General features: G+C 39.3%; 2 protein-coding genes across 3 annotated transcripts; one reads left to right on the forward strand and one right to left on the reverse strand.

Annotated features, from left to right (window-relative positions):
- The first annotated feature begins 2,246 nt into the window (after positions 1–2,246).
- Positions 2,247–5,415, forward strand: LOC133716663 (calmodulin-lysine N-methyltransferase). 2 transcript variants are annotated; one of them, XM_062143344.1, is made up of 7 exons: positions 2,250–2,496; positions 2,569–2,728; positions 2,827–2,906; positions 3,034–3,094; positions 3,249–3,364; positions 4,169–4,301; positions 4,883–5,415. In XM_062143344.1, exons 1-7 carry the CDS (start codon positions 2,412–2,414, stop codon positions 5,160–5,162), a joined length of 915 nt encoding a protein of 304 aa, XP_061999328.1. In that variant the 5' UTR covers positions 2,250–2,411; the 3' UTR covers positions 5,163–5,415. The 2 variants fall into 2 exon arrangements, with proteins under 2 accessions (XP_061999333.1, XP_061999328.1); XM_062143349.1 differs by lacking the exon at positions 3,249–3,364 and having other exon boundaries at positions 2,247–2,496; positions 3,008–3,094.
- A 2,002-nt stretch (positions 5,416–7,417) lies between these two features.
- On the reverse strand, positions 7,418–9,015 carry LOC133716653 (thaumatin-like protein 1). Its single transcript, XM_062143337.1, has 3 exons — positions 8,786–9,015; positions 7,985–8,663; positions 7,418–7,890 (listed from the first exon to the last, which is right to left on the reverse strand). The coding sequence occupies exons 1-3, from the start codon at positions 8,844–8,846 to the stop codon at positions 7,704–7,706; spliced, it is 927 nt and encodes a 308-aa protein (XP_061999321.1). The 5' UTR covers positions 8,847–9,015; the 3' UTR covers positions 7,418–7,703.
- Between the last annotated feature and the right edge of the window lie 12,399 nt (positions 9,016–21,414).

Below are 21,414 nucleotides of genomic sequence, written 5' to 3' on the forward strand. Positions count from 1 at the left end.
ACCACCTCATCAGTCATGGCCTTGTACAGAATTGACAGTACAAGTCCATCAACATCTTTCCACTTGACATATTCTTCACTCTGATCATTCGTCGGTGCCTTAATGGTACCAGTGACATGACCCATCTTGTGGATTCCACGAAGGTGGGCTGAAATCATCTTCTTCCATGTTCTGTAATTCCCAGGTCCATTCAATTTTGCTCCTCCGAATGAACCTGAGGAAGAATCCGGATTTTGAACAGAAACTTCAACTTTCTGAATACTGGAATTGCTGGTATTCCCTCCTTCGAGAAGTGGAGTATCAGGGCCAGCCATTGGAATACCAACAGAAACAATCGTGCAGCGGAATTGTGATAGAAGGTAAGTTGACAAGTCGAGAGGGATTAATCGACTAGTCAAGAAACAACAGTAAACCTTCTAAAAACCAGAAAACAATCCTAACCCTCGAATTTGAGGAAGGAACAATCTCACCCTAGAGTGTGAGGAAAGAAGAATGAAGGGAAAAACAAAGAGACAAAGTCCTCTCGGATCTTTGCTCTGATACCAAGTCAAATATTGAGAAAATATTTGTGAGTGAGAATTCTTCTATATTATTCACAATTGTGTAAGGGATATATATACAAAACCCTATTGTACTATACTTGTACTACACATTAGTACAATCTAGTATAGGAAACTAATTCCTATAAGGAAACTACTGGATACACATATTCTCTAGATGACTCACGCGTCAACTAATAATGACTGACATGTCAACATAATGACTCACACGTCAACACTTTACAGGTATAAATTGCCTGAATGGTTAGGTCCATCGATCTATCTATTCTCTTTAATTAATATATCAGACCATAGTCTTTGGTTTGAATGAATCGTCCTTCAACTCTGGAAAGTTGTTGAGGTTGATTTCATTAGGGTTTAAAGCCTAAACCTTATCTACCCCGTCTGTTCTCATTACTAAACCTTATCTACCTCGTCTGTTCTCATTACTAAACCCTATCCACCCCGTTTGTACCCTTTATAACATGTATATATACCAAACCAAATTAACCTAGCTAGCTTCATCATCTCCTAGCTGCCTTCATCTTCTCTTCTTATTCATCTTCCGGTGATTCATACAAAATCAAACGTAGCGTACCATGGTTTTCTTGTGCAATCGTGCTTTTGATCGTGGGAGAGCCTCGATGAATAGTTATCATGCATGAAGCATCTGTTTACTAAGTTAGGATCACAAGTTATTAATTCCCACATTTTGCCGACGAGAGTGGTGGCTGTTGCGGCTGCTATTATGGGGTGCAACTGGGTGGAGCACTACCCACATCTGTGTTTGATGGGCTCTGATCAAACAGCCAAGATCATTTTCATGTCTTTCCTCCAGAACTGGCCGGAGTCATCAGTGGGGCTGAAGAAGTATCTTCTCCGTGAACCATTCCCCCCCTGGAAGTATGTGGTCGACTGAAATTTAGCTATTGTGGAAATCAGTTGTTTGTGGTTAGGCGTCTATCATTTTCTGCAGAAGATGAAACAATTGCTACTACTCCAAAACCAGTTCGCAGCGGAAAATTATGAGGATATGAAGTCAAGCAGGTGCGTGAAATCCGAAAGTTAATTAAAGGTTCTTGGTAAAGATGGATGCAATTCGAGCTCTTCAAGTACTGCATAAGGAGGTAGTTGCTTACGGTGAAAAGAAGAAGCCAGCTGGGAGAAAGAAGAATTTCAGGAACATGAAGAAGATGGGTTTGCGGCATCAGGAAAATGCAAGCAAACTTTTTCATGGCAAGCATAAGTAATGTTACATATGTACCTCCCTAGCTGCTTTTGTATAATCATTCTTGGTTCATACTAAATTGATTGTACAACTTTCAACAGTTTGTAATCTTCATATATACATTGATCAGTTCATTATATAGATTAGTTGTACCATTATATATGATGAATACAGTGAATACGGAATACCTAATAGTCTAGTAACTTTAATCGAGAGAAGTGAGAGTATAGTAATTAATAGAGAGATGAAACGGGGTTGGAAGTAGAAAATGATTTTTACCACGGAGATTGCACATCTGAAAAACTCAGTTGCAGACTTGCAGTGACGATTTCCTTTTACTAGTTGGACTTGTACCAAAAGAACTTGTTAAGCATTTTATTGTACTAATTGGCCAATCTATAGCATTGGCTCGAAAACAATAATAGTAATCTCCTTACAATGATATGGAATGATTTTACCACGCAAAAAAAACGCGACATTTTCGTTGGATACACCATGTAGCACCTATTTTCATTCTCTAGTCTCTACATTGTTCATGTTGGCTCTTACCAATATAGCCAAAGTACACTGCTAATAATATTCTGATTCATTAGTAGCACTTGCAGCCGAAACGACGCCGTATTTACTCAGAACAGTGTGAAACGATGGAAACCGGAGCCCCAACCACGGCCAAACCCTCGTCTCTCCGATGGAAAATTCTCCGTCAAGCCCTTCTTCGCAAACCAACCGGTCCCTTCCTCAACCCTCTCTCTCTTCCTCTTCAATCAAATTGAGCTTGAAATTTGATGTATTTGAATGCAGATGAGCAATCTGCAATTGGGGTCAAGCGAATCACGAGGAAGACGACTCAAGGCTTCAACTTGATACCCTCTAATCTCGTTGAAGACCACCCAACTAACTCAACCGACGCAACTGTCTGCTACACCATCCCCATTGACTCTGCTCCCAAGCTTTACCTAACGTGAGCTCAAAGATTCAATCTTTATTTCCCAAGATGAAATCTTTACGTGATAGGCGTTGATGCATTGTTTTAGTTTTGATGCACTGGATTCTGTGCAGTCAACGAGTGATTGACCGTCCTGAGCTCAGTGACTTTGAGATTTGCAATCAGTACAATATTGACAATACTGGGCTTGTTTGTAAGTTTTATTGCTTTGGTGCAATTTGGCATTGCATTTTGTGCATGTGTTCTTGGATTGTCAATGAGCTTTGCAATAATAGCGAGTTTGATTGAAGTTAGATTCTTTTTTGTGTGGTGTTAAACAGGTCAGTGGCCATCAGAAGAGGCTCTTGCGTATTTTTGCTTGCAGAATGCAGACATGTTCAGGTCTATAAGCTCTATCTTCTGCGTTGTTCTTTTGGTGTTTTGTCAAGATCGTGAGTTTTCTGTTTTGGTGGTTTGAGTCATTTGGCGACCGCTTTCAGTGTACATTCTGCTTGTGTGTGATTTACTTTGTTTCGGTTTTATGACTTGGTTTTAGGTCTAAGAGTGTGATTGAGCTTGGGGCAGGATATGGATTAGCTGGTCTAGTTATTGCAGCAGTTACAGAGGCATCGGAAGTTGTCATTTCTGACGGAAATCCCCAAGTAGTTGATTGTATCCTAATTTGATTGTGCTGCCAGTTGATAAAGATGGGCATTGTAGTTATACTCACACACACATTCACAGTTTACACAAAATGAATATTTCTACGAAAATGCACAGCCACTTTAGATGGTAAAATACCTTTCCCGAGTGGGGCAGTGGCTTTCCTTGTGACTTTGATGCAGTTTAGTTTATCCCAAAGCCTGCTTAAGGACAACTACAGGGAAGTGTCATGGGCAAGATTCTAAACTAGTTGAGAATTTGAAGTTAGATTTTATGGCATTTTAAGCAAGCATTGTCCTTCAAATCCATACCTGGTTTCTGATATTTTTCATTTGATGCACTATTGAAAATCGTTATAAATTGGTGCAAATTACTCCTGTATTGTCATATGAAAAGTCCTTTGACTTTTAAGTATAAAGTATCGACAATATAAGTGAAGTAGAAGCTATCATACTAAGGATGATTCCTTAAGTCTTTTGCATTTACCTGTTAGCAGGTTATAACCAGACTGTGTTACATGTCCCGTTCGAGCCCATACAAGTATATTGTTTTTAAAGACTATACAGTGAGGCTTTGCTCAATTTTTAGTCTTTAGCCTAGGACTGACTTGGAGGGTTTCATGTGTACTATGGATGTGGTCTGTATTTGTATTCTGTCATCAAAGCAATGTGCACTACACATAGATACTTTTTTTCTTTTTCCTTCTTTCAAATTGATTTGAAAACATGTACTTGTTTATCTTGTTGTGTTGATTTAGACCAGTTTATAAGTAACTGAATCATCACCTGTTTGTCCATATTCCTTAATTTTTAGATATTCAGCGCAATATTGATGCCAACTCAAAAGCATTTGGTGGTACAAGAGTGAAGTCTATGATGTTGCATTGGAATCAGAATGAAAAATCAAATATCTCTAGCACTTTTGATCTCATTGTTGCGAGTGACTGGTAAGTTCTTCCATATTTCTGATTTCAACAAGGGTGCAATTATTCATTATGTTCTACCATTTCCATTAAAAAAGGGAGTCATTGGTCAATATAATGTGCCTTAGTTACCACAAATATGTGCGGGTTTTTCTTTCTCGTTGTAGTTTATTTTCTACATAAAAAAAAAGTACTTTTCACAGCACAATGATCTTTTTTTTTTTCTATCTGGAAGACATGAAATTTTGGTTTGGAGGCTATGATGGTTGTCAAGATGGGTCCAACTTTAGCTGTTTAGCTGCTTTAGCACATAAACTTTACATCGTCAAATTTATCTGGTGATTCCTTTCTATATATATATATATTCAATTAATACTTTCATTGAGATTAGGAGGTGATTGGCTGATGGAAACTTGTTTGTGCATTGCAATTTTATTGACCTGGCAACATCTAATCTCTTTGTTTTCTTCATTAACTATCAAGCTTCACTTGTACTAAGTACCTACATAATGCATGACACACATAATTGCATATTAAACATGCGTTTAGGTCTTTATGAGTTATCTTCCTCTTCTTTTTATTGACGTGATATGCCATATGGACAGCACCTTTTTTAAGGAATTCCACAATGGACTTGCTCAAATTGTCAAATTCTTGTTGGAAAAAGTGCGGCCCGCTGAAGCTATATTCTTCAGTCCTAAAAGAGGAGACTCCTTAGACAAGTTCCTAGAGAAAATCAAAGAAAGTAATTTGTGCTTCAGCATAACAGAAAATTATGATACAGAAATTTGGAAGCGCCATAACCAGCTTATGAATGGTGATGGTTCCTGGCCCAGCTACGAAAAAGATCACTGCTATCCCTTATTGGTCAGGATTGCACTATAAATCTGATTCTTATTCCTTCATCAGCTGCACATACTTCAGGCAATATATATTTCGGCTCTGTGGGATCAAATTTTGTTGGCTGACCTGTGTTGTAGCTTGTATTGAATGTACTAATTCATTTAGGGATATAGGAATTGCAATGTACAGACTAAACTGGTATTGTTGCCCTCAATTGGTGGATACATCTCGTTAAGTAGATCCTCCCTATCTTTGTAGTCTACCAATTGGAAATGAAAGAATGAAATCTTCTTTATTGGTTGATTTAAGATATGGTTGTTTCCTTTTTAAGCTAATCAAGCTATAGGTTTTGACAGATTTATGATTTGCCAATTATAATGAAAGAATGAGGTCCTGCTTTTGTTTGATATAATTTATTGGTGATTTCCTTTTTAACATGATCAAAGAGATTAAAAGTTTGAAACTTATGCCTGAAGAATCCTTATCTTTATCTGAGCATCTAGTCAAACATTTTTCTTTAAAATAGAACCGTCCTTGAATAATCTTCTCTTTTGATCAATTAAACTAACACATACCGGGAGTGGACATATCTTGTTTGCTTTGAGGTTTTATTTCACTGCAGGTTTACAGGACTGAACAAGCCTTTTCTGCAGAATGAAAAAGAAATACATGTCCTGGCTCGTGCTCATAGCTTTTATAAAGATGAGTCTGTCTCCTTGCACTCTTGCTATATTGTGGTTGGTTATAATTGTACTTGTTTAAATGAAATTTTGGCTCATTAACCTGATGCAATGCATAGCTTTACCAAAAAAGAAAACATGGAGTGTGGATTGTAAAATGGGGAGTGTGGATTTCACTCCCTTTTTTGTTTTGTTTTGTTTTATTTGTCATTTATAATTTTTTTGGTCAGTGCAGAACTCATTAAGAAAAAAAGATGCAAGAACTGATTATATATTTCATGGTGGTATTTGATTGTTTTCGACTGGTATAGGTATATGACAAACAAGGGTGTCTTATAAATAAGATGGTGATTTTAAATTCATAATATGTTGTTTTCAATTTGGCTGAGAAATAATACATATCTGAGTTCACTATGTCTTTAACTTCTTGTACAATCATGGCTTGTCTGTATAAACTGGACTTGCCTCTTCTCATGCTTAATTCTGTGCACGTTCAGGTTTTTATCAAGGAAAATCGTATGAAAATATAGGTAACTGCAAAGAGATGTAAATTTTGTCAACTGAGCATTATGCCTATAATTTTCGAAACGATTTATTTCTAAGCTATCGATTGTGAGGCTTCTATCTTCAGTCCTAGAACACTTGTGTTCACATCTACAAGCACTGATCTTCACAACCACGATGTGAGTTCGACCAAATGGTTTTTTATGTTTCTTTTTCCTTTTCTTGAGGTAATCATGTTATGTGCACATTTCCACTTTCTACTGCTTCTTTACCAACTGAGAAATGATGGTGAACTAATGTTCACTCAACTTTGTGATTAGCTTGGTGACATATTGAAAAGATGGGTTAGGAGGAGGTACCATTGAAAATGGACGGTAGTAGTCATAATCAATCATCATCTTATCTTCAAAGAAAAAGTTGGTTTGTTTCTGTCTTCGTGATGCTTGCTTTTGTGGTTCCTCCTTACAAGTTGGTGAAGAATCACCTCTATATGCATATACATACATACTATATCCATGGATTCTGTCAAACTCATAGGTTCCAAGTCATGGGGCGGCAATTCGGGTCATACTCGTTGCTTATCTTACTTACTATAACGATGTTTCAGGATCGATCTTCTTACGGCCAAGAAAGAACCCTTCAGAACTGCAATGTATTTCTCTTCAGTTTAGGCCCCAGGCCGGGGTGAGATGATTAACTTGGAGACCTTTACACGCATTTCTGATATCTGTCCTATCCAGCCATTCTACTAGTTTGTGCCACACATTCAACATTTCAAAAGTGATTGCGTAATTGGGTTGCATTTTGTGGATTACCTTTTTGCTTGTCATCATGTCAAACACATCATTGACAAAACCCTAATTTCCTGTGTTTGGGTGAAAAAATCTACCATATATCTTCGCTTTATGAAAAAAATCTCTCGCTCAGTTGAATTTGATTCGGATAGAGGAGAGATTTTCTCTTCGTTTTATTGGAGGAGGTTCCAGACTCGTATCTCATGAATCAAAGTGTCAAAGTCATTTGTATTTTTAGTTCAAGTCATTCTTCTAATGACATTCTTTACGAGTAAATTTGGTAAAATATGTTCAACCGCGACCGTAAAACTGTAACAAGTGGGAAGAAAAGCAAATTTTATTTCTAAACAAATGCTCTTATACATTAATTATAGAGGTATGTACTTGACAATAAATTGAAGTATGCGGAATGTAGAAGCGGGTGGTGTGCAAAATCACAATCCTAGATTCTGTGTATTTTCCTCAATGAGTAATAATAGGGCCACTAGGCAATCCCCAGATCATCATCATGAAGTTGAATTGTTGGTGTTGGTGCTTCGCTTTCTCTAGGTCTCTCAACTATGCCACTTAGTGGATCAGTTGGTACATGAGTGGCTACTAGCCTACTACAATCGTAAAAATGAGAGAGCCAAGGAGACAACCAAAATCAACACACTGTGGAAAGCAATTGAAGAATGGGTTTTAGTTGAGTCTCCGGTTGCCAAACTTGCTAGCAATGACGTGCCGCCTTCCGATTCCGACCCTGACCCGGTACCTGATATTTGTGGAGAAGAATTTGTTGCGGACTTTACACTGCACAAGCCAACACACATTAATATATTGCATGTATATTATTAACAGTTTGACAACGTAATATGACTTAGAAATTTTCAGAGTCTTTACTTACCTAGGAAGAAGTGAAGCACAAAATGTGATTGTATAATCCGCTCCGGTACATGTAAACGTACTCGAGGCATCATCATACGCGTAGCTATACGACTTGGGACAAGCCGACTTAAACACCTGCGAGTAGATGGACGGCTTGCATGTGTCAGGTGAAGCATACGCGCCGTTACAACAATACTCCGGCGTCCCAAACGCGTCGCACGCGCTCTTACAGGCGTCGCCGTTGACGACCTTGAGCTCATTCGGACAACTCCGGTTGAGGTCCGACGCACACCCGGTGGTGGCGCACGTACCTGATCCCCCACTCCCCTCCACGATCATAGGCAAGTTATAACCATCAACCAGGCTGACGTCATAAAAATCCGGCGTGCCACCCGAGCCGGAGCCGAGCGTGAACTCGGCTAGGGTGGCAGGTGGAGCAGCTCCCGCTCCGTTGCACTCCAGCCCCGAGCCGCAATCGGCAGTGGCACACGAGCCAAGGCCGGATGCGTCGAAGCTGCAGCGGGTTCGGGCCCAGAAGCGGCCCGACCAGCCAGTTGGAGCTTGGAAGGTGCGGGAGTCGCCTTTGGTGAGCTCAAAGCCGGTGCTGTCCAGCTTAGGACTACCGGCGCTGGCTAGAATTCCTGGCCATACCGTGAAGTCACATTTGTTTACGAAGGTGAATGTAGCTCCTGATACTCCTGCAAACCAAAAACAAAAACAGAGCAACATATTTAATATCATAAATAATTTGGATTCATTATGAAAATTTACAAGACACCCGGTGAAAATTGATGGAAATGTTGAAGTCTTGTGTTTTTACCTTTGGTGGTGATAAGAAAAATGAGGCTGAGGTAATAGGAAAATGGAGTTCCCATGAGCATTGTGTCTGGGTTTTACTGGCACAATCTCTTTGAGATTCTTCTCCGAACAAAAAAAGGAAGTGGGAGAAAAGGAGGAGGAGGCTGAGGCCTAAGGAAGTAGTGGGAGAATCTTAATCATCAGCTGGGAGTGTCTATTTATAAGTAAAAGAATGCATAAACAAAGAGGGAGATGGCAATGGGAGTGTCACCGACTCCCCGCTATTATGGACATAGGGAATGGCAGGAGCTGTTTTTGTTTTTTTTCTTTGCTAGTGTTCCGGCCTCTACTACCTACCAATTAGATTTCAGGTTAGTGTTGTGAAATGACTGAAAGATCACTTTTTGTTGGGTAAAGAAGTCTTTTGCTCTGGAAATTAGTTGGAACTTGCTTCGGTGGCAGCTTATGATTGGCCCGCTTTTTTTTTTTTTGTGACAGTTGTCTTTCCTTGCGAATTCAGTTAATGTGAGTTGTATACCTTTACTAAGGTCTTCAATATATTACTTGGAAAATGACAAACAGAGTTAACAAACAAATCATTATGCTCTCTAATAAAGAAATAAGTGTGTAGAGTTTGTGATCAAATTAGTCTGGTAATACTTCTATTCAGAAGAATAGATGAGATCTCAATTCAAATACCATGGATTTTCTTAGAACTATGTATGGATAAATGACTTCCCCAAAACATTGGTTCGTAGATTATGTTAGGGATTACATGTCTATAACTATTATGCAATACAAAATTTTGGTATTATGCCGTCTTCAATGTATTATTTTTAAATAAATAATAATATGATAGTGGATTGAGCTCGATCTACTTACATCTTTTCTTTAAAATAAAAAAAATAAAAATAAAAACCACATTATGATTTAATTGAAGTTTTTGTGAATTTATCCACACTACAAGTAGTTTTGTTGGTTAGTTAATTGGTCACATTTTATTCATGAAATGGGTTGGATTGGTATTAGGCTGGATACAACAAAATAATTCTATTAAATCTAATGTACTTATTAGATCAAATAAGTACCTTTTTTTTTTTTTTTTTTTTTTGAATTCACCCAAGCTGGGCGCCAATATATTCATCTGAAGTCAGAATAGGTCGTTACATACCATCCGCTGTTCATTCAGAGACAGACAAGAAGCTAGTGGTAGTACCCACAAGTGGTACATACATATAGTCCTACTCATTATACACTCAAAAGCAAAGAAATAGCGGATATCCTCCTTCGGTACTACTCCAGAGACGCTAGAAAGACATAGAGTGTTCCTAATACAAGGAATTTATTGTAATTAGACAAAACTAAAAACATAGGGATTGGGCCTAGGGCAAAAACCTAACCCAAACATAGCCAGTCCATAGCAACATCAAGAAAAGGCCCACCCAAGCCCATTAGGTCTGGCTTGGCCCAGACCCAGCCTCCACCTCCAGCAGACGCTGAACCAACACTGCAGTTGCAGTTCCACCGACCCACGTCGCCGCCACGACTACTCCACCAGGATCCTTGCTGCCACGCACCAAAACGTCACAACCAAAACCCACGAACCAGCCGCCACAACCCGCATCGCCCCGAACCTGCACCGATCTAGCACCCTCCGATCCTTGTCCCCCTGCATCGTCGACGACTCAGGAGCATCAAACGAGGACCATCGATCCTGCACTGCATGGCCTTGCATCCCGGAGATTTCCACTCGAAATCTGAAACCAAAAATCAGCCTGCAGGAACTCCGAGCAACCCCTCTAGATCCCCCGGAATGTTAGCATCAATCCCCGTCCGGCAGCAGACCGAGCGACATAGGCGGGCCTATGCCAGGGCCGCCACCGGACGAGGGCGATCTGTCAGTTGGAATACCTGCCACCGACTAGGGTTTTGGACGAGGACGAGTTCCTGAAGCAACTATCTTTTTTTGGGCTGCCCCCTACTCAAGACAAGTGACTTTTGATCAAATAAGTACCTTGTGTCAGAATTGAGAAATTCTATGGCTCGAATAATTAGTATTCTCTTATTTATTACCTGTGTCTACTATTTCAGCAGAATACAGTCACCCATTGTTACTAAGAAACTGAAAGAAACCTCATTAACGGAAGAAAGGAGGGAAAGTGAGGAAGAAACACACTCGTATGAAGTTGTTTATGATCATATGAAACACTCACGAAGTTGTTTACGATCACATAAAGCACTCATTACTCATATGTAGTATGATCACAGAAAGCTAATCTATAATTAACATATTATTACAAACTTGATAGTACTCATTGAAATGTCATGTGGTATATCGAAACTTACTCGTCTTAATCATAACAAGTGTGAAGTTTTGTCTCAAAATGCCTTGAGATAATTTAGAGAAGAACTCATAACACCTCCTAATCCTTCTGTACAATATGTATAATAAGATTTAGTTAAAAAAGAAAAGTGTAAACAAAAAAGACCTAAAGTAATATGCAAGGAATACTCTAGTTGAAGACCATGCAAAAGGGTGGGGGAGCCAGGTGGGAGCAAATTATTCGAGTCAAAGGCCATTACGAGGCACCCACGTGTCCTCCACTCATTCATATTTAGTGCGGTTTCATTTTGCTTAAAAGATTCTCCTCAGTAATCTAAGATCACATGCAGCAAATATTGCAAAATCTGAATCGCACAATGACTTTGTCTAAAGGAGAGAGCTAGAGAGGGTGGTTGGTCTTGGTATACCGTTATTGCATGACCTCCAAAGCCAAGGTTGCCTCCAAATGGGAGGCAAATCACATGCTATACAATGTGGTAGATGTGCTTTATATTTAGCTAGCCAAGTGCCATGGTTGGTTTCATGTACGAAGCCAAAATCTAGTTCGACCGAAAGATTGCATCATAAGGAAACTATCATGGGACGAAATATGTTGAAGATTTCAAAGCATAACGTTATGTTATGGTGAGTTTTAGTAGATTTTCACTAAAGCTGACGAATGCAAATCATTTTTATTCTAGATGAACCACATGTGAGTATGAAACTATTTAAAGAACCGGCTAAGATACATGAATACGAAATTTTTTCATTCTTCTAGCTGAATCGTATAAGTTTCGTATTAATTTGATTTCAACTATGTATACATGACATTAAATTGGTAATGAGATAATGACAGTTTTAGGGAAAGGTTCAAATGAAAGTAAGCATGGAGAACCGCTCACACACCAAGAAGGAGTTTAATTTGCATTACTGTAAGGTTGTCGCCAAGGGCAGCATTAAAGAAATGCCTTGAACAAACTATATATGGTTGCATCCAATTAACTATGTAAGAATGAGTCTCTCGGTCTTAATCTTACAACGGACTCTTTTTCAGTTGGAAAAGGAGTCTGAAAATGCCAATGATAGATCATAGTGGAGTCGGTACGTAGATGCACAATATATAATGCTCTAGTACTCGAGTCATATATAAATATATCTGAGAAGACAGACAAGGAAAACAATGGAGTACGTCTACAATGACTGATGAGAGCCGCCCGGGGGCCTTCACTTCCTATTTCATGATTGATCGATGACCCAACACCTTTTACCCAGATTTGCATGTCTATCAATCTCTAACTTTTTCCGTAACATCTGATATGAATACCTCATTAAAGAAGAAGAAGAAGAAGAAGCAAAGTAGCAAACTGGCATACCCACCAAAGTGTCCAACAAATCCACATGGCTGATCTGTGCCCACGAAATTGCAGAAGTGCAGAACCTTATGAAAAGGATTACACGTACGTAGCTACTGTATCTTTATACTTGACTATTCTTCAGCTTTTCGATGTGGGACAACATTTCTGGCTAGCTTAGCTTAATTTGCAAGTGACAATGCGATGTTATATATATCTGGAAAAGGATAGTTAATCCTCTGGTTTAATTAAGTGATCGGACTCGACTCAACTCACATGCATGCAAAGCTTTTCAAACCTAAATCCTATAGAATTAATGAAATATAGTGTATGTATTGCTTTGAAAAAATAGAGCAAGTTGTCTCCCCGAGTTGCTTATCTGACTCTGAAATAATGGTTGTATTATGCAAAACGTCAAAGATGACGACGGTCAAAAAGTAAGAAAATGAAATATGTGAAAATGAAAGTAGCATCAATTTTCATCAGCCATGCACTATGGTAAAGACTAAAGACTTATCATCAACTACGTAGTTGTCCTTTCCTTGATAAAATTAAGGTTAAAGTAATCAACATTCTGTTATAATGTTCCAATTTGAGTTTGGACTTTTATTTATAAATCCACCAATTTGTTCAATGGAACGAAGAAAAGTACGTTGGATCTAGTTTCAACGACATCAACGAGGAAAGCTTTAACTACTCGGTTTGTCGCTTAAGACTGTTACACAAGATTTCACAACTCGATCACCCTATTCTCTTCCTGTTATAATCGACTAGGCCACTGTTGGTTTCGAACTCTTATAGTGACATTTACTGAAACGAAAACGAAGTTTCTTTGAAGGTACTTATGATGACATTTATCTTCCATTTCATTGAAATATTTTTAGGGATTCAAATTTATTCACCATTTTTATTTTGTGGTGATATCACCACTCAATTAAAACTTGTCAAATAAGTTTGAGTAACTTATAAAAAAAGTCGCTCCGGAGATCTCGGAGCTGAGCATACCAAACCCTAGAGGCTTCGGTAGCAGGGCGGCAGCGATCTCGATCCGGATCTCCGTTTGCTTTGGGTGACTCGGGCATCGCAAGCATCGCTCTTTCGCAGCGGAGGCGGTGCAGTCTGGTGGTGGATCAGTTTCGACTTGTGATCAGAGCTATCGAGCTTTGGGATTTCAGCCGCACCTGAGGCGGTTTTGTTTGATCGTTAGCATACGGTGTGTAGCCGATGTGAGCGGCGTCGACTTGGGTTGGTGGAGGGGAGAAGCGCTGGTCGGTGCTTTGCCAGAGGCGAACTAAGCTTCGTATTGGGATCTCCTTTTCCTTCGTTTGCAGGTGCCTCCAAGCTAGAGCTAAAGCAGCTTTCCTTCCAGCTCTCTTGATGGGGGGAAGGCCGTGGAAGGCCGCCGGAGGGGTGATGGGCGGAGGCCGCCTTTTCTGGAAGGTCAGAACCGGTCGATCTGGGGGTGGGAGGCGAAGGGTTTGGGTAGTGGGCTTTTGGGCCTCTACCGATCTGGGCTGCAATGCAGGCTGGTGAACTGGGCCTAGCTAGTTGGTTCAGTTCCCCTTTCCTCCTACACTTGGGTTGGGCTGGGTTTTGGGATTTCTGGAAGGTGGCCTATCCTGCTCTTTACCCTGTACTGTTCCTCGAATGTTGCTGTGACTGTGTTGAGTGTTGCGACGTACACCATGAAGGTCTTAGGCGTCAAGATGTTCAATCCAGTGGTTCCATTTTAGGGCAGTGTAGGGATAGGGAGTTTTTAATTTCTGCATTTTATTTTTGCAGTTCCTTTAGGATTTTAGTTTTTTTGGAGGTTCATTTTGGATTTTAGTCGTTTTATTCGAGCATTGATTTGTAATATGAGGTGGTCTTTGGACCTCTCAAGCTTGACCGAGTGAAGTCGTATGATTTTCATATCAATGGATCAGTCTTCCATTCCCCTAAAAAAAAATTAAAAAACTAAAACTTGTCACGTCATGTTAAATTAATTTAATATATACTTAAAATTGATTTTTTTAATAAAACATCATGATTAACTATGATTATGTTTTATAACACATGACAGTTTTATATTGAGTGGTGGTATTACCACCAAAGTATTGGTGGTGAGCAAATCTAAATCCTATTTTTAGGGTTCAAGTGATAGGTTATATGCCGTGTAAAGTATACCTCTCTGGATAAGATTTTCGACTTTTCTTCTTTTTCATCAGCAAACATCCCCTTCTTTTGTTTTTTCCAGTATTCCATTGTCGTTCTTTAGCAAAAGTGAAGTACGTCATTCCATCCCACCATTTCTAAAACATTCTTTCCGAAAAAGGTTTATGTAATAGGGAATCCCTTTGTTTTTCTCAGCCTTTATATCCTTGTAGGCTCACAATGGTTTTTCCAAAGGAAAAAATATCATTAATATGATGAAAAGGGAATTGAAAAGGGTCTCTAGCTCACAATAAAGTCGGCATATTTAGCTAGACAGACACGATAACGATGTTGAGAGGAATGAGATGCCTTTTGATACAAGGAAAGTCATATATAATTGTTAGGGTCACAGGATCTCAAGGAAATGTGAAGGAGAAGTAAACAGTGAGGACGCAATTATAAGATGCTAGAGAGTTAGATAGCTCTAGTTTGGCTTATCAAGATATGGTTCTATATTCAAATTAAGTGCTTTCATGTCTGGTTTTCGAGCTTTGCCGATGTCAATCGACTATCATTGACACAGTACGTTCTCAGTCCGCAAAAGTATCAAAGGTTAATTTCTTGATTAAGGAATTGTTGAAAATAAGAAGAGTAAAAGAGAACAATATTGATAACACGATCAATATACTTTGGTCAATCAACGGATGGATCCATAAAATGTATATGTGCAAAAAGAGGACCATTTAGTTTTCATGCATGGCACAAGTTGCGTGCATTAAGATGCATATGATAAGCTTTTCCAAAGCTAAACAATATATCAAGCATGTAATTACAATTTTGACGATCCAATTAACCATGCATGAACAAATCTTTTTCACAATAGTTTTTTTTTTTTTTTTTTTTGAGTGGAAGACGTCAATAGAACCAACACACACACCCATGCAGTGTATCCCAGCATAGCCAGACTAATCACTGCACCGCAGACGCACAATAGTTTTAAGTTTTAATTAGAGGATTATGGTACAACTCCATTAAGTGCTTAACCCAAAAATATGTTCAGGAAGGAAGTTTTATTAAGACAATTTTATTATACTGAGTACATTCTTCCTTTCACAATCATTAATCCTGTTAAAAAGGTAGGTTATGCACAACATTATTATATATTAGGAAGTGAAATTCATACTCTTTATTTTATAATCGACACTCTATGTTTCTTTTTATAATATATAAGTATCACGCGTTTACAATTCACACTACAAAATGACAAAACTTAAAACACTAAAAAAAGATATATGAAATGTGGATTATAAAATATAGAGTGTAGATTTCACTCCTTGATCTATATGTTCTATGATATCCTAACTTTGTTGTCGTAAACATACTAAATATGGCAGAATATAAGAATATTATATTGACAACTTGTAGACATTGTTGCCAACTGACATATTATTTATAATATATTTTTCTTCAACAAAATATTTATACAAATCACGAATCCGGATCTCCTTCTTCCAATAAAATAAAGGAAAAAAAAATGCGAACAGTACTCGACATTCGTTTCATTAATAACTTCGGTACCTCAATTTTAAAAAATGTCACATTGGTACCTGATGTTCACACCCCGACCTAACATAAGTACCTGGAGCCGTTAACTCCGTTACGGTGGCTGTCAGTCGACATATTTTAAAGGGTAATTTTGTCCCTTCACTCAATCTCTTCTTCTTCCTCACTCTCGTTCTTCTTCTTCTTCCTTCCAACTCTCCCTGTTTCTCATCTTCAAAGTTCAAACTCATCTTCACTTCTCAAGCACTCATGCTTCAAATTTCAGTTTCTCCAACTCTCAATTCTCAATTGAGTCGATTTTGAGAACCCAAAAGCTGTAGCAAGGCTCTGCTCAGAATCCCAGCCCAGATTTTATATAAATTACCTTAATCTCTCCCTTTTCTTAATTAGCATTTGTTCTTGACAGAGAGCCCCTCCGCCCTGTTCCTTGGTTACTACTCCTAGTAGTAGGTAGTGTCTCTCTCTCTCTCTCTTCTCGATCACACTGCTGATCATGTGAAATTCGGCAGCCGTCGATCTTGACGCAATTGGGTTCTTTGTGAAGAATCTTAGAGGTGCAAAGAACCAAGGAATCAAAAACCCAGACTGGAAGAACCTCTGGGAATTGGGTTGGTGTTAGATTTCTTTAGACCAATCGAAGACGGAAATGAGGTTCTGGACCCAGTCCAGGCTAAGCTTGCTGTCGGGGGGCCATTCGATTGGGATTTCTAGCTCCGACAGTGACGACGATGAGCCCAAGATCGCTCATTCTGCAACTTCCGGGAACTCTTTTGGAGATAAAGATTGTTCTTGGGATGTGGGTAGTGGAGGATTATAGTGAGATGGGTCAACTTCAGATTCAGGAGGATGAAGAGTAGCAATTTCGATATCGCAATTGCATGACATGTGTAATGCCCCAAGCTGCACCTCACCAGGTTAAGCACATAACAGTGCCGCAAGTCTTTAAAACATAAACTGAACACTGGATTTACGTCCTAAAAATCCGCTAGGCATTTTGTTTAGTAAACTTTTTGTAAACTCACAACGGAGCTTGAAAATAATTTTGAGGTGAAATTCTTTAATTCACTAAATCAATTTGTTCGTCTACAACTTGAGATGGATGTTCACCCGAAGATAACGAACTTCAAGGAACAAGAGTTCAACTAGATTCGACACCAGGCTAGTTTCCAACAGTTCCAGAACACGAAATTTGAGAAATAGAATATAAAATAAAGTCCGGAAGTTGGTTTACCGAACTTGTTCCGCACACCCAGCTCCGTCCACTATTGTCCTGTCACTAGTGCACAGTACCTGCATCCACACTGTTGTAGGGGTGAGCTTTCATCATTGCTGCTCAACAGGAACTCTACCCCGACTAGATTTAAAACCACTAAATAAGTAAATTTTTGAGCTGCCCAGTATGAAAACTTGCTTAAACCAAATATTTCATGGAACGACAAACTTTTTAAAACTGCATTTTGACGTGAAAATTGATGCAAGTTACTCAAATAAACATGCATGCTGAATCTTACCTAATGGCCGGTCCCATGGACCCACTACACGACCTTACCTCAATTAGTTTGTAATCCAGGTAAGCGTAGTGAGAATGTCTGCTACCTAGCTACATACATGGAATCAGGTCGTCATGGCGATCGCTCACTGTTCGACCGATGTAGCAAACCCTCCGGAGGTTAAGGGGATCGAACCCAAGGAAGTCAGTGTTACCCTTCGCTCTCAAGCCATCAACATTTCTCATACGATTTGGTTAGTATGCTTCGCATTTTAACTGAACCAAGCCACACAACTTAACATGCATCATATTAAAACAACTTAACGAAATAAAATCACACATCGAAGAGAGTCCCGAATCCTCTACCTGGATTCCGATGCTTTCTCTCACATACTCCGAGTGTCGCGAACCTTCCGTTCCTCGAGTAATGGAGTCCTAAGTTCCGACATTTCGATCGTTAATAATTTATTGAACAATTCTTAAAATCTCGACAATTAAGAAATCGCCCAACCAACTTTTCCTGGTTTGACCATGAGTTGACCAAGGTTTGACTAACGTTTCCTTGTTTGACCAAGATTGACCAAATTAGACCAATCGCGATAAGTACGATAATTATCCCGATTACCAAACATTTTATTTGGAATTAAAATATCGACCAATTACGACTATGTCGGATTAATATTGGACCACTTTCCATTTCAAATTTCGTTGCACAGTAACTTGACAGAATTACTATGGATACCCAACATAATTCCTATTTCACACAAGGTCTGCCCAAACTACTAAGGACACCCAGAATCATAACTTGATCTCTTTTCAAACATTCACAACCTGTCACGCCCCTGATTTTTAACACAAAGAAAAATCGATATATAATCTCATAATTACATATGCGTGATCATTCAACCATCAATACCAAATACCTGGAAAACTTTTTCCCTTATACAACATACATATTGATGCCCTGAACCCACTATAACAATATTGACCCGCCCACAGAGTCATATATTACATAAGCTTACGAATTAAATTGTCAACAACAAGATAAAACGTAAAAGCTCCTCAGAGTTTCACTACATAGCGGAAGTCATAACAATGGCAAAGCCAACCAAATTTGCTTCCTACCTGTTCTGCTGCCAACAAGCTACCTCAGCTTCAGCCCCGATTATCCTAACCTGTAGGATTAACCCCTACACCGTTTGAATAGTGCACCGGGTTGTCACACAACAAACCCGGTAAGCTTTTGCAAGCCCGTATGAGTAACTCAAAACAACTCACACCAAAATCACGGGATAAAAGCCCGCACGTTTCAATCGAGAACCCAAATCACGCTTTGATCCCTTAAAAACACGAAATAAAGGAGAACAACTCACACTTTAATTTCCATTCAAATCGAAATAAAAGAAAGCAACTTAAACCTTGGTTTCTTTTAAAACGAAACATAGAAAGCAACACACTCCTTGATTTCTATCAAATATAGCATAGAAAACAACTCACACTTGAATTCTATCAATTGTACCATAGAAAACAACGCACACTTGAATTCTATCAATATAACATAGAAAGCAACTCACACTTGATTTCTATCAATTGTACCAAAATCGTACCATAGAAAACAACGCACACTTGAATTCTATCAATTCGTTAATAAGGAAAACAACTTGCACCTTGTCTCCCTAAAAACCGTTAATAAGGAAGCAACTCACACTTGTTCCCTAAAAACACGTAATGTCATGAGTTATCAATAACCAATTCCCGTTACCCCATGAATTACCTATATGGCAGATAGATTAGAGCTCTAACTGAAAACGTAACCACTCGTCCGGCCAAAGACGTGATTACCTGATATTCTGCCCAAGGTCATAGACCTTCGTTCCTCGGGCCGCACAGTCCCTTGGAGCAAAACATTAAAGCAGTCGCACAGGACTCAAAAACATTACACAAATCGCAACGCTTTTCAAAACAATCGAAATCAACATTTCCATAATCATTGTTTTCCAAAAAGCCATAACACAAAACAATAAATAGCATCAATTCATGCATATTGTATTCATACACAAATCTCAACACTTTTCAAAACAAATCGAAATCAACATTTCCACAATCATTTGTTTTCCAAAAGCCACAACCCAAAACAATAAAACGCATCATTCATGCCTATTGTTTTCATAAATCCACAAACCACCAAAACATATATATTTCACTTAAATATATATCTATGTAGTCATCTGCTCAGGAATGCCTACTAATACCAACTATAGTTTGCAGTTAAATCAATAACTCTGAAAACAAAAAGGTATTCCATTCGTAAATGAACCTTGTGAGATTACTCACCTCGAAACTCCTGCTGCGTCTTCAATACAGAACAAAGCAGCCGATCCACCAAATAACCGTCCAAATACTTCGCCAAGTACCTAAGGAAGCACAGCTCTGATTCAGTCAACGAATCACAAGGAATAACGTTCGAAACCCTAAATCGAACCAAAATTCCCAAAGTGGCGCCAATCGAGGCAAAACCACATCCGAGACCTCCCAAAGCCTCAGGAATACGTCCACGATCGATATGACCAAACCACAAGTTGATCGGACGCTCGAATCCTCAAGGATCGAATAAATCAACCGGTATGAAATCGTAAAAATCATAACAATTTCATACGAACTCCAAAATATGCGTATTATATATCAAAACGCTCGTATCGACGAGTAGAACATATATAACACCTGAAACTATCCCTTTCATGGCCGGAACGCCGCCACAGGAGGTGGTACCGCCGCCGGGTCAAACTCGACCACCGGAAAATCAAGGCCAACAAACACGATCATCATGAAGAGTAGAGCAACTTTCATACCTGGAGCTAAACCTAGATCGGTCTAGATCGTCCTAGATCAAGCTCACAAGATCGACCAATCGCTGCCGTCTGATCAAGCTTCAGATTCACTGTACACCGCTGATCTTCAACCCTTGATCTTCCACTCCACACGCAAAATCGTCCTTCAAGGTAGGTATGAGGATGATCAGAAGGAGGAGGTGATTCCAAAACAGAGAAGGATCGGCCGAGACGTCGCCGGAAAAGTGGATTTCCAGTCGGGTCCCGATGGCGTCGACTGTAGCTACTCCGATCTCCACCTTCCGGTGAACCACCGTGCAAACCAACACCACAGGGTGGAGCGCACGGAGGAGGCGAACTGATCTGGGCTCGTCTGGTGGTCTACCGTCGCCGGAGCTCACCGGAAAATCCGGGTCGGATCCACCGGGTCTGGGTCGGGTCAGTCGAAAATCAGGAGAGAGAACGGAGAGAAAAGAGAGTTTCCGAAAATGGAAACTTACCAAAATGAAAATAGTAACTTTCCTAATTTTCAAACGCTCATAATTTTCTCATACGAACTCCGATTTCCGCGTTCCACATGTCCACGAACTCGTATCGACGCGCTCTACAACTTTCGTGAAGGAATTTTTAGGAGAATCTCAACGCTTCAAAAGTCAACCTTTGCAACCCCCTTAAAGTCATACTTTCTGAATAAAAATTCATCCGAAACACTTCCGCTCCATCCACGAGCCACGAAACCGTCCAATAACCACAAATTAGATTCCAGAAAATCCTCGGAAAATAAATACGAATTTCCGGGACATCACACAACCAATACTAATTCCATCAACAATTCCAAATCTTTCTCAATTCGGTATTACATTCAAACTCTCACTTAAGAGAGCAGGTAGACTAAATCAAATGCCCTCATTACAACCTTTCATTCAATAACCAATTTCACTGCAAACTATGACAGTCCAATTC

The sequence above is a fragment of the Rosa rugosa genome, chromosome 1 (assembly GCF_958449725.1).
Source record: "Rosa rugosa chromosome 1, drRosRugo1.1, whole genome shotgun sequence".
Taxonomy (NCBI): domain Eukaryota; kingdom Viridiplantae; phylum Streptophyta; class Magnoliopsida; order Rosales; family Rosaceae; genus Rosa; species Rosa rugosa.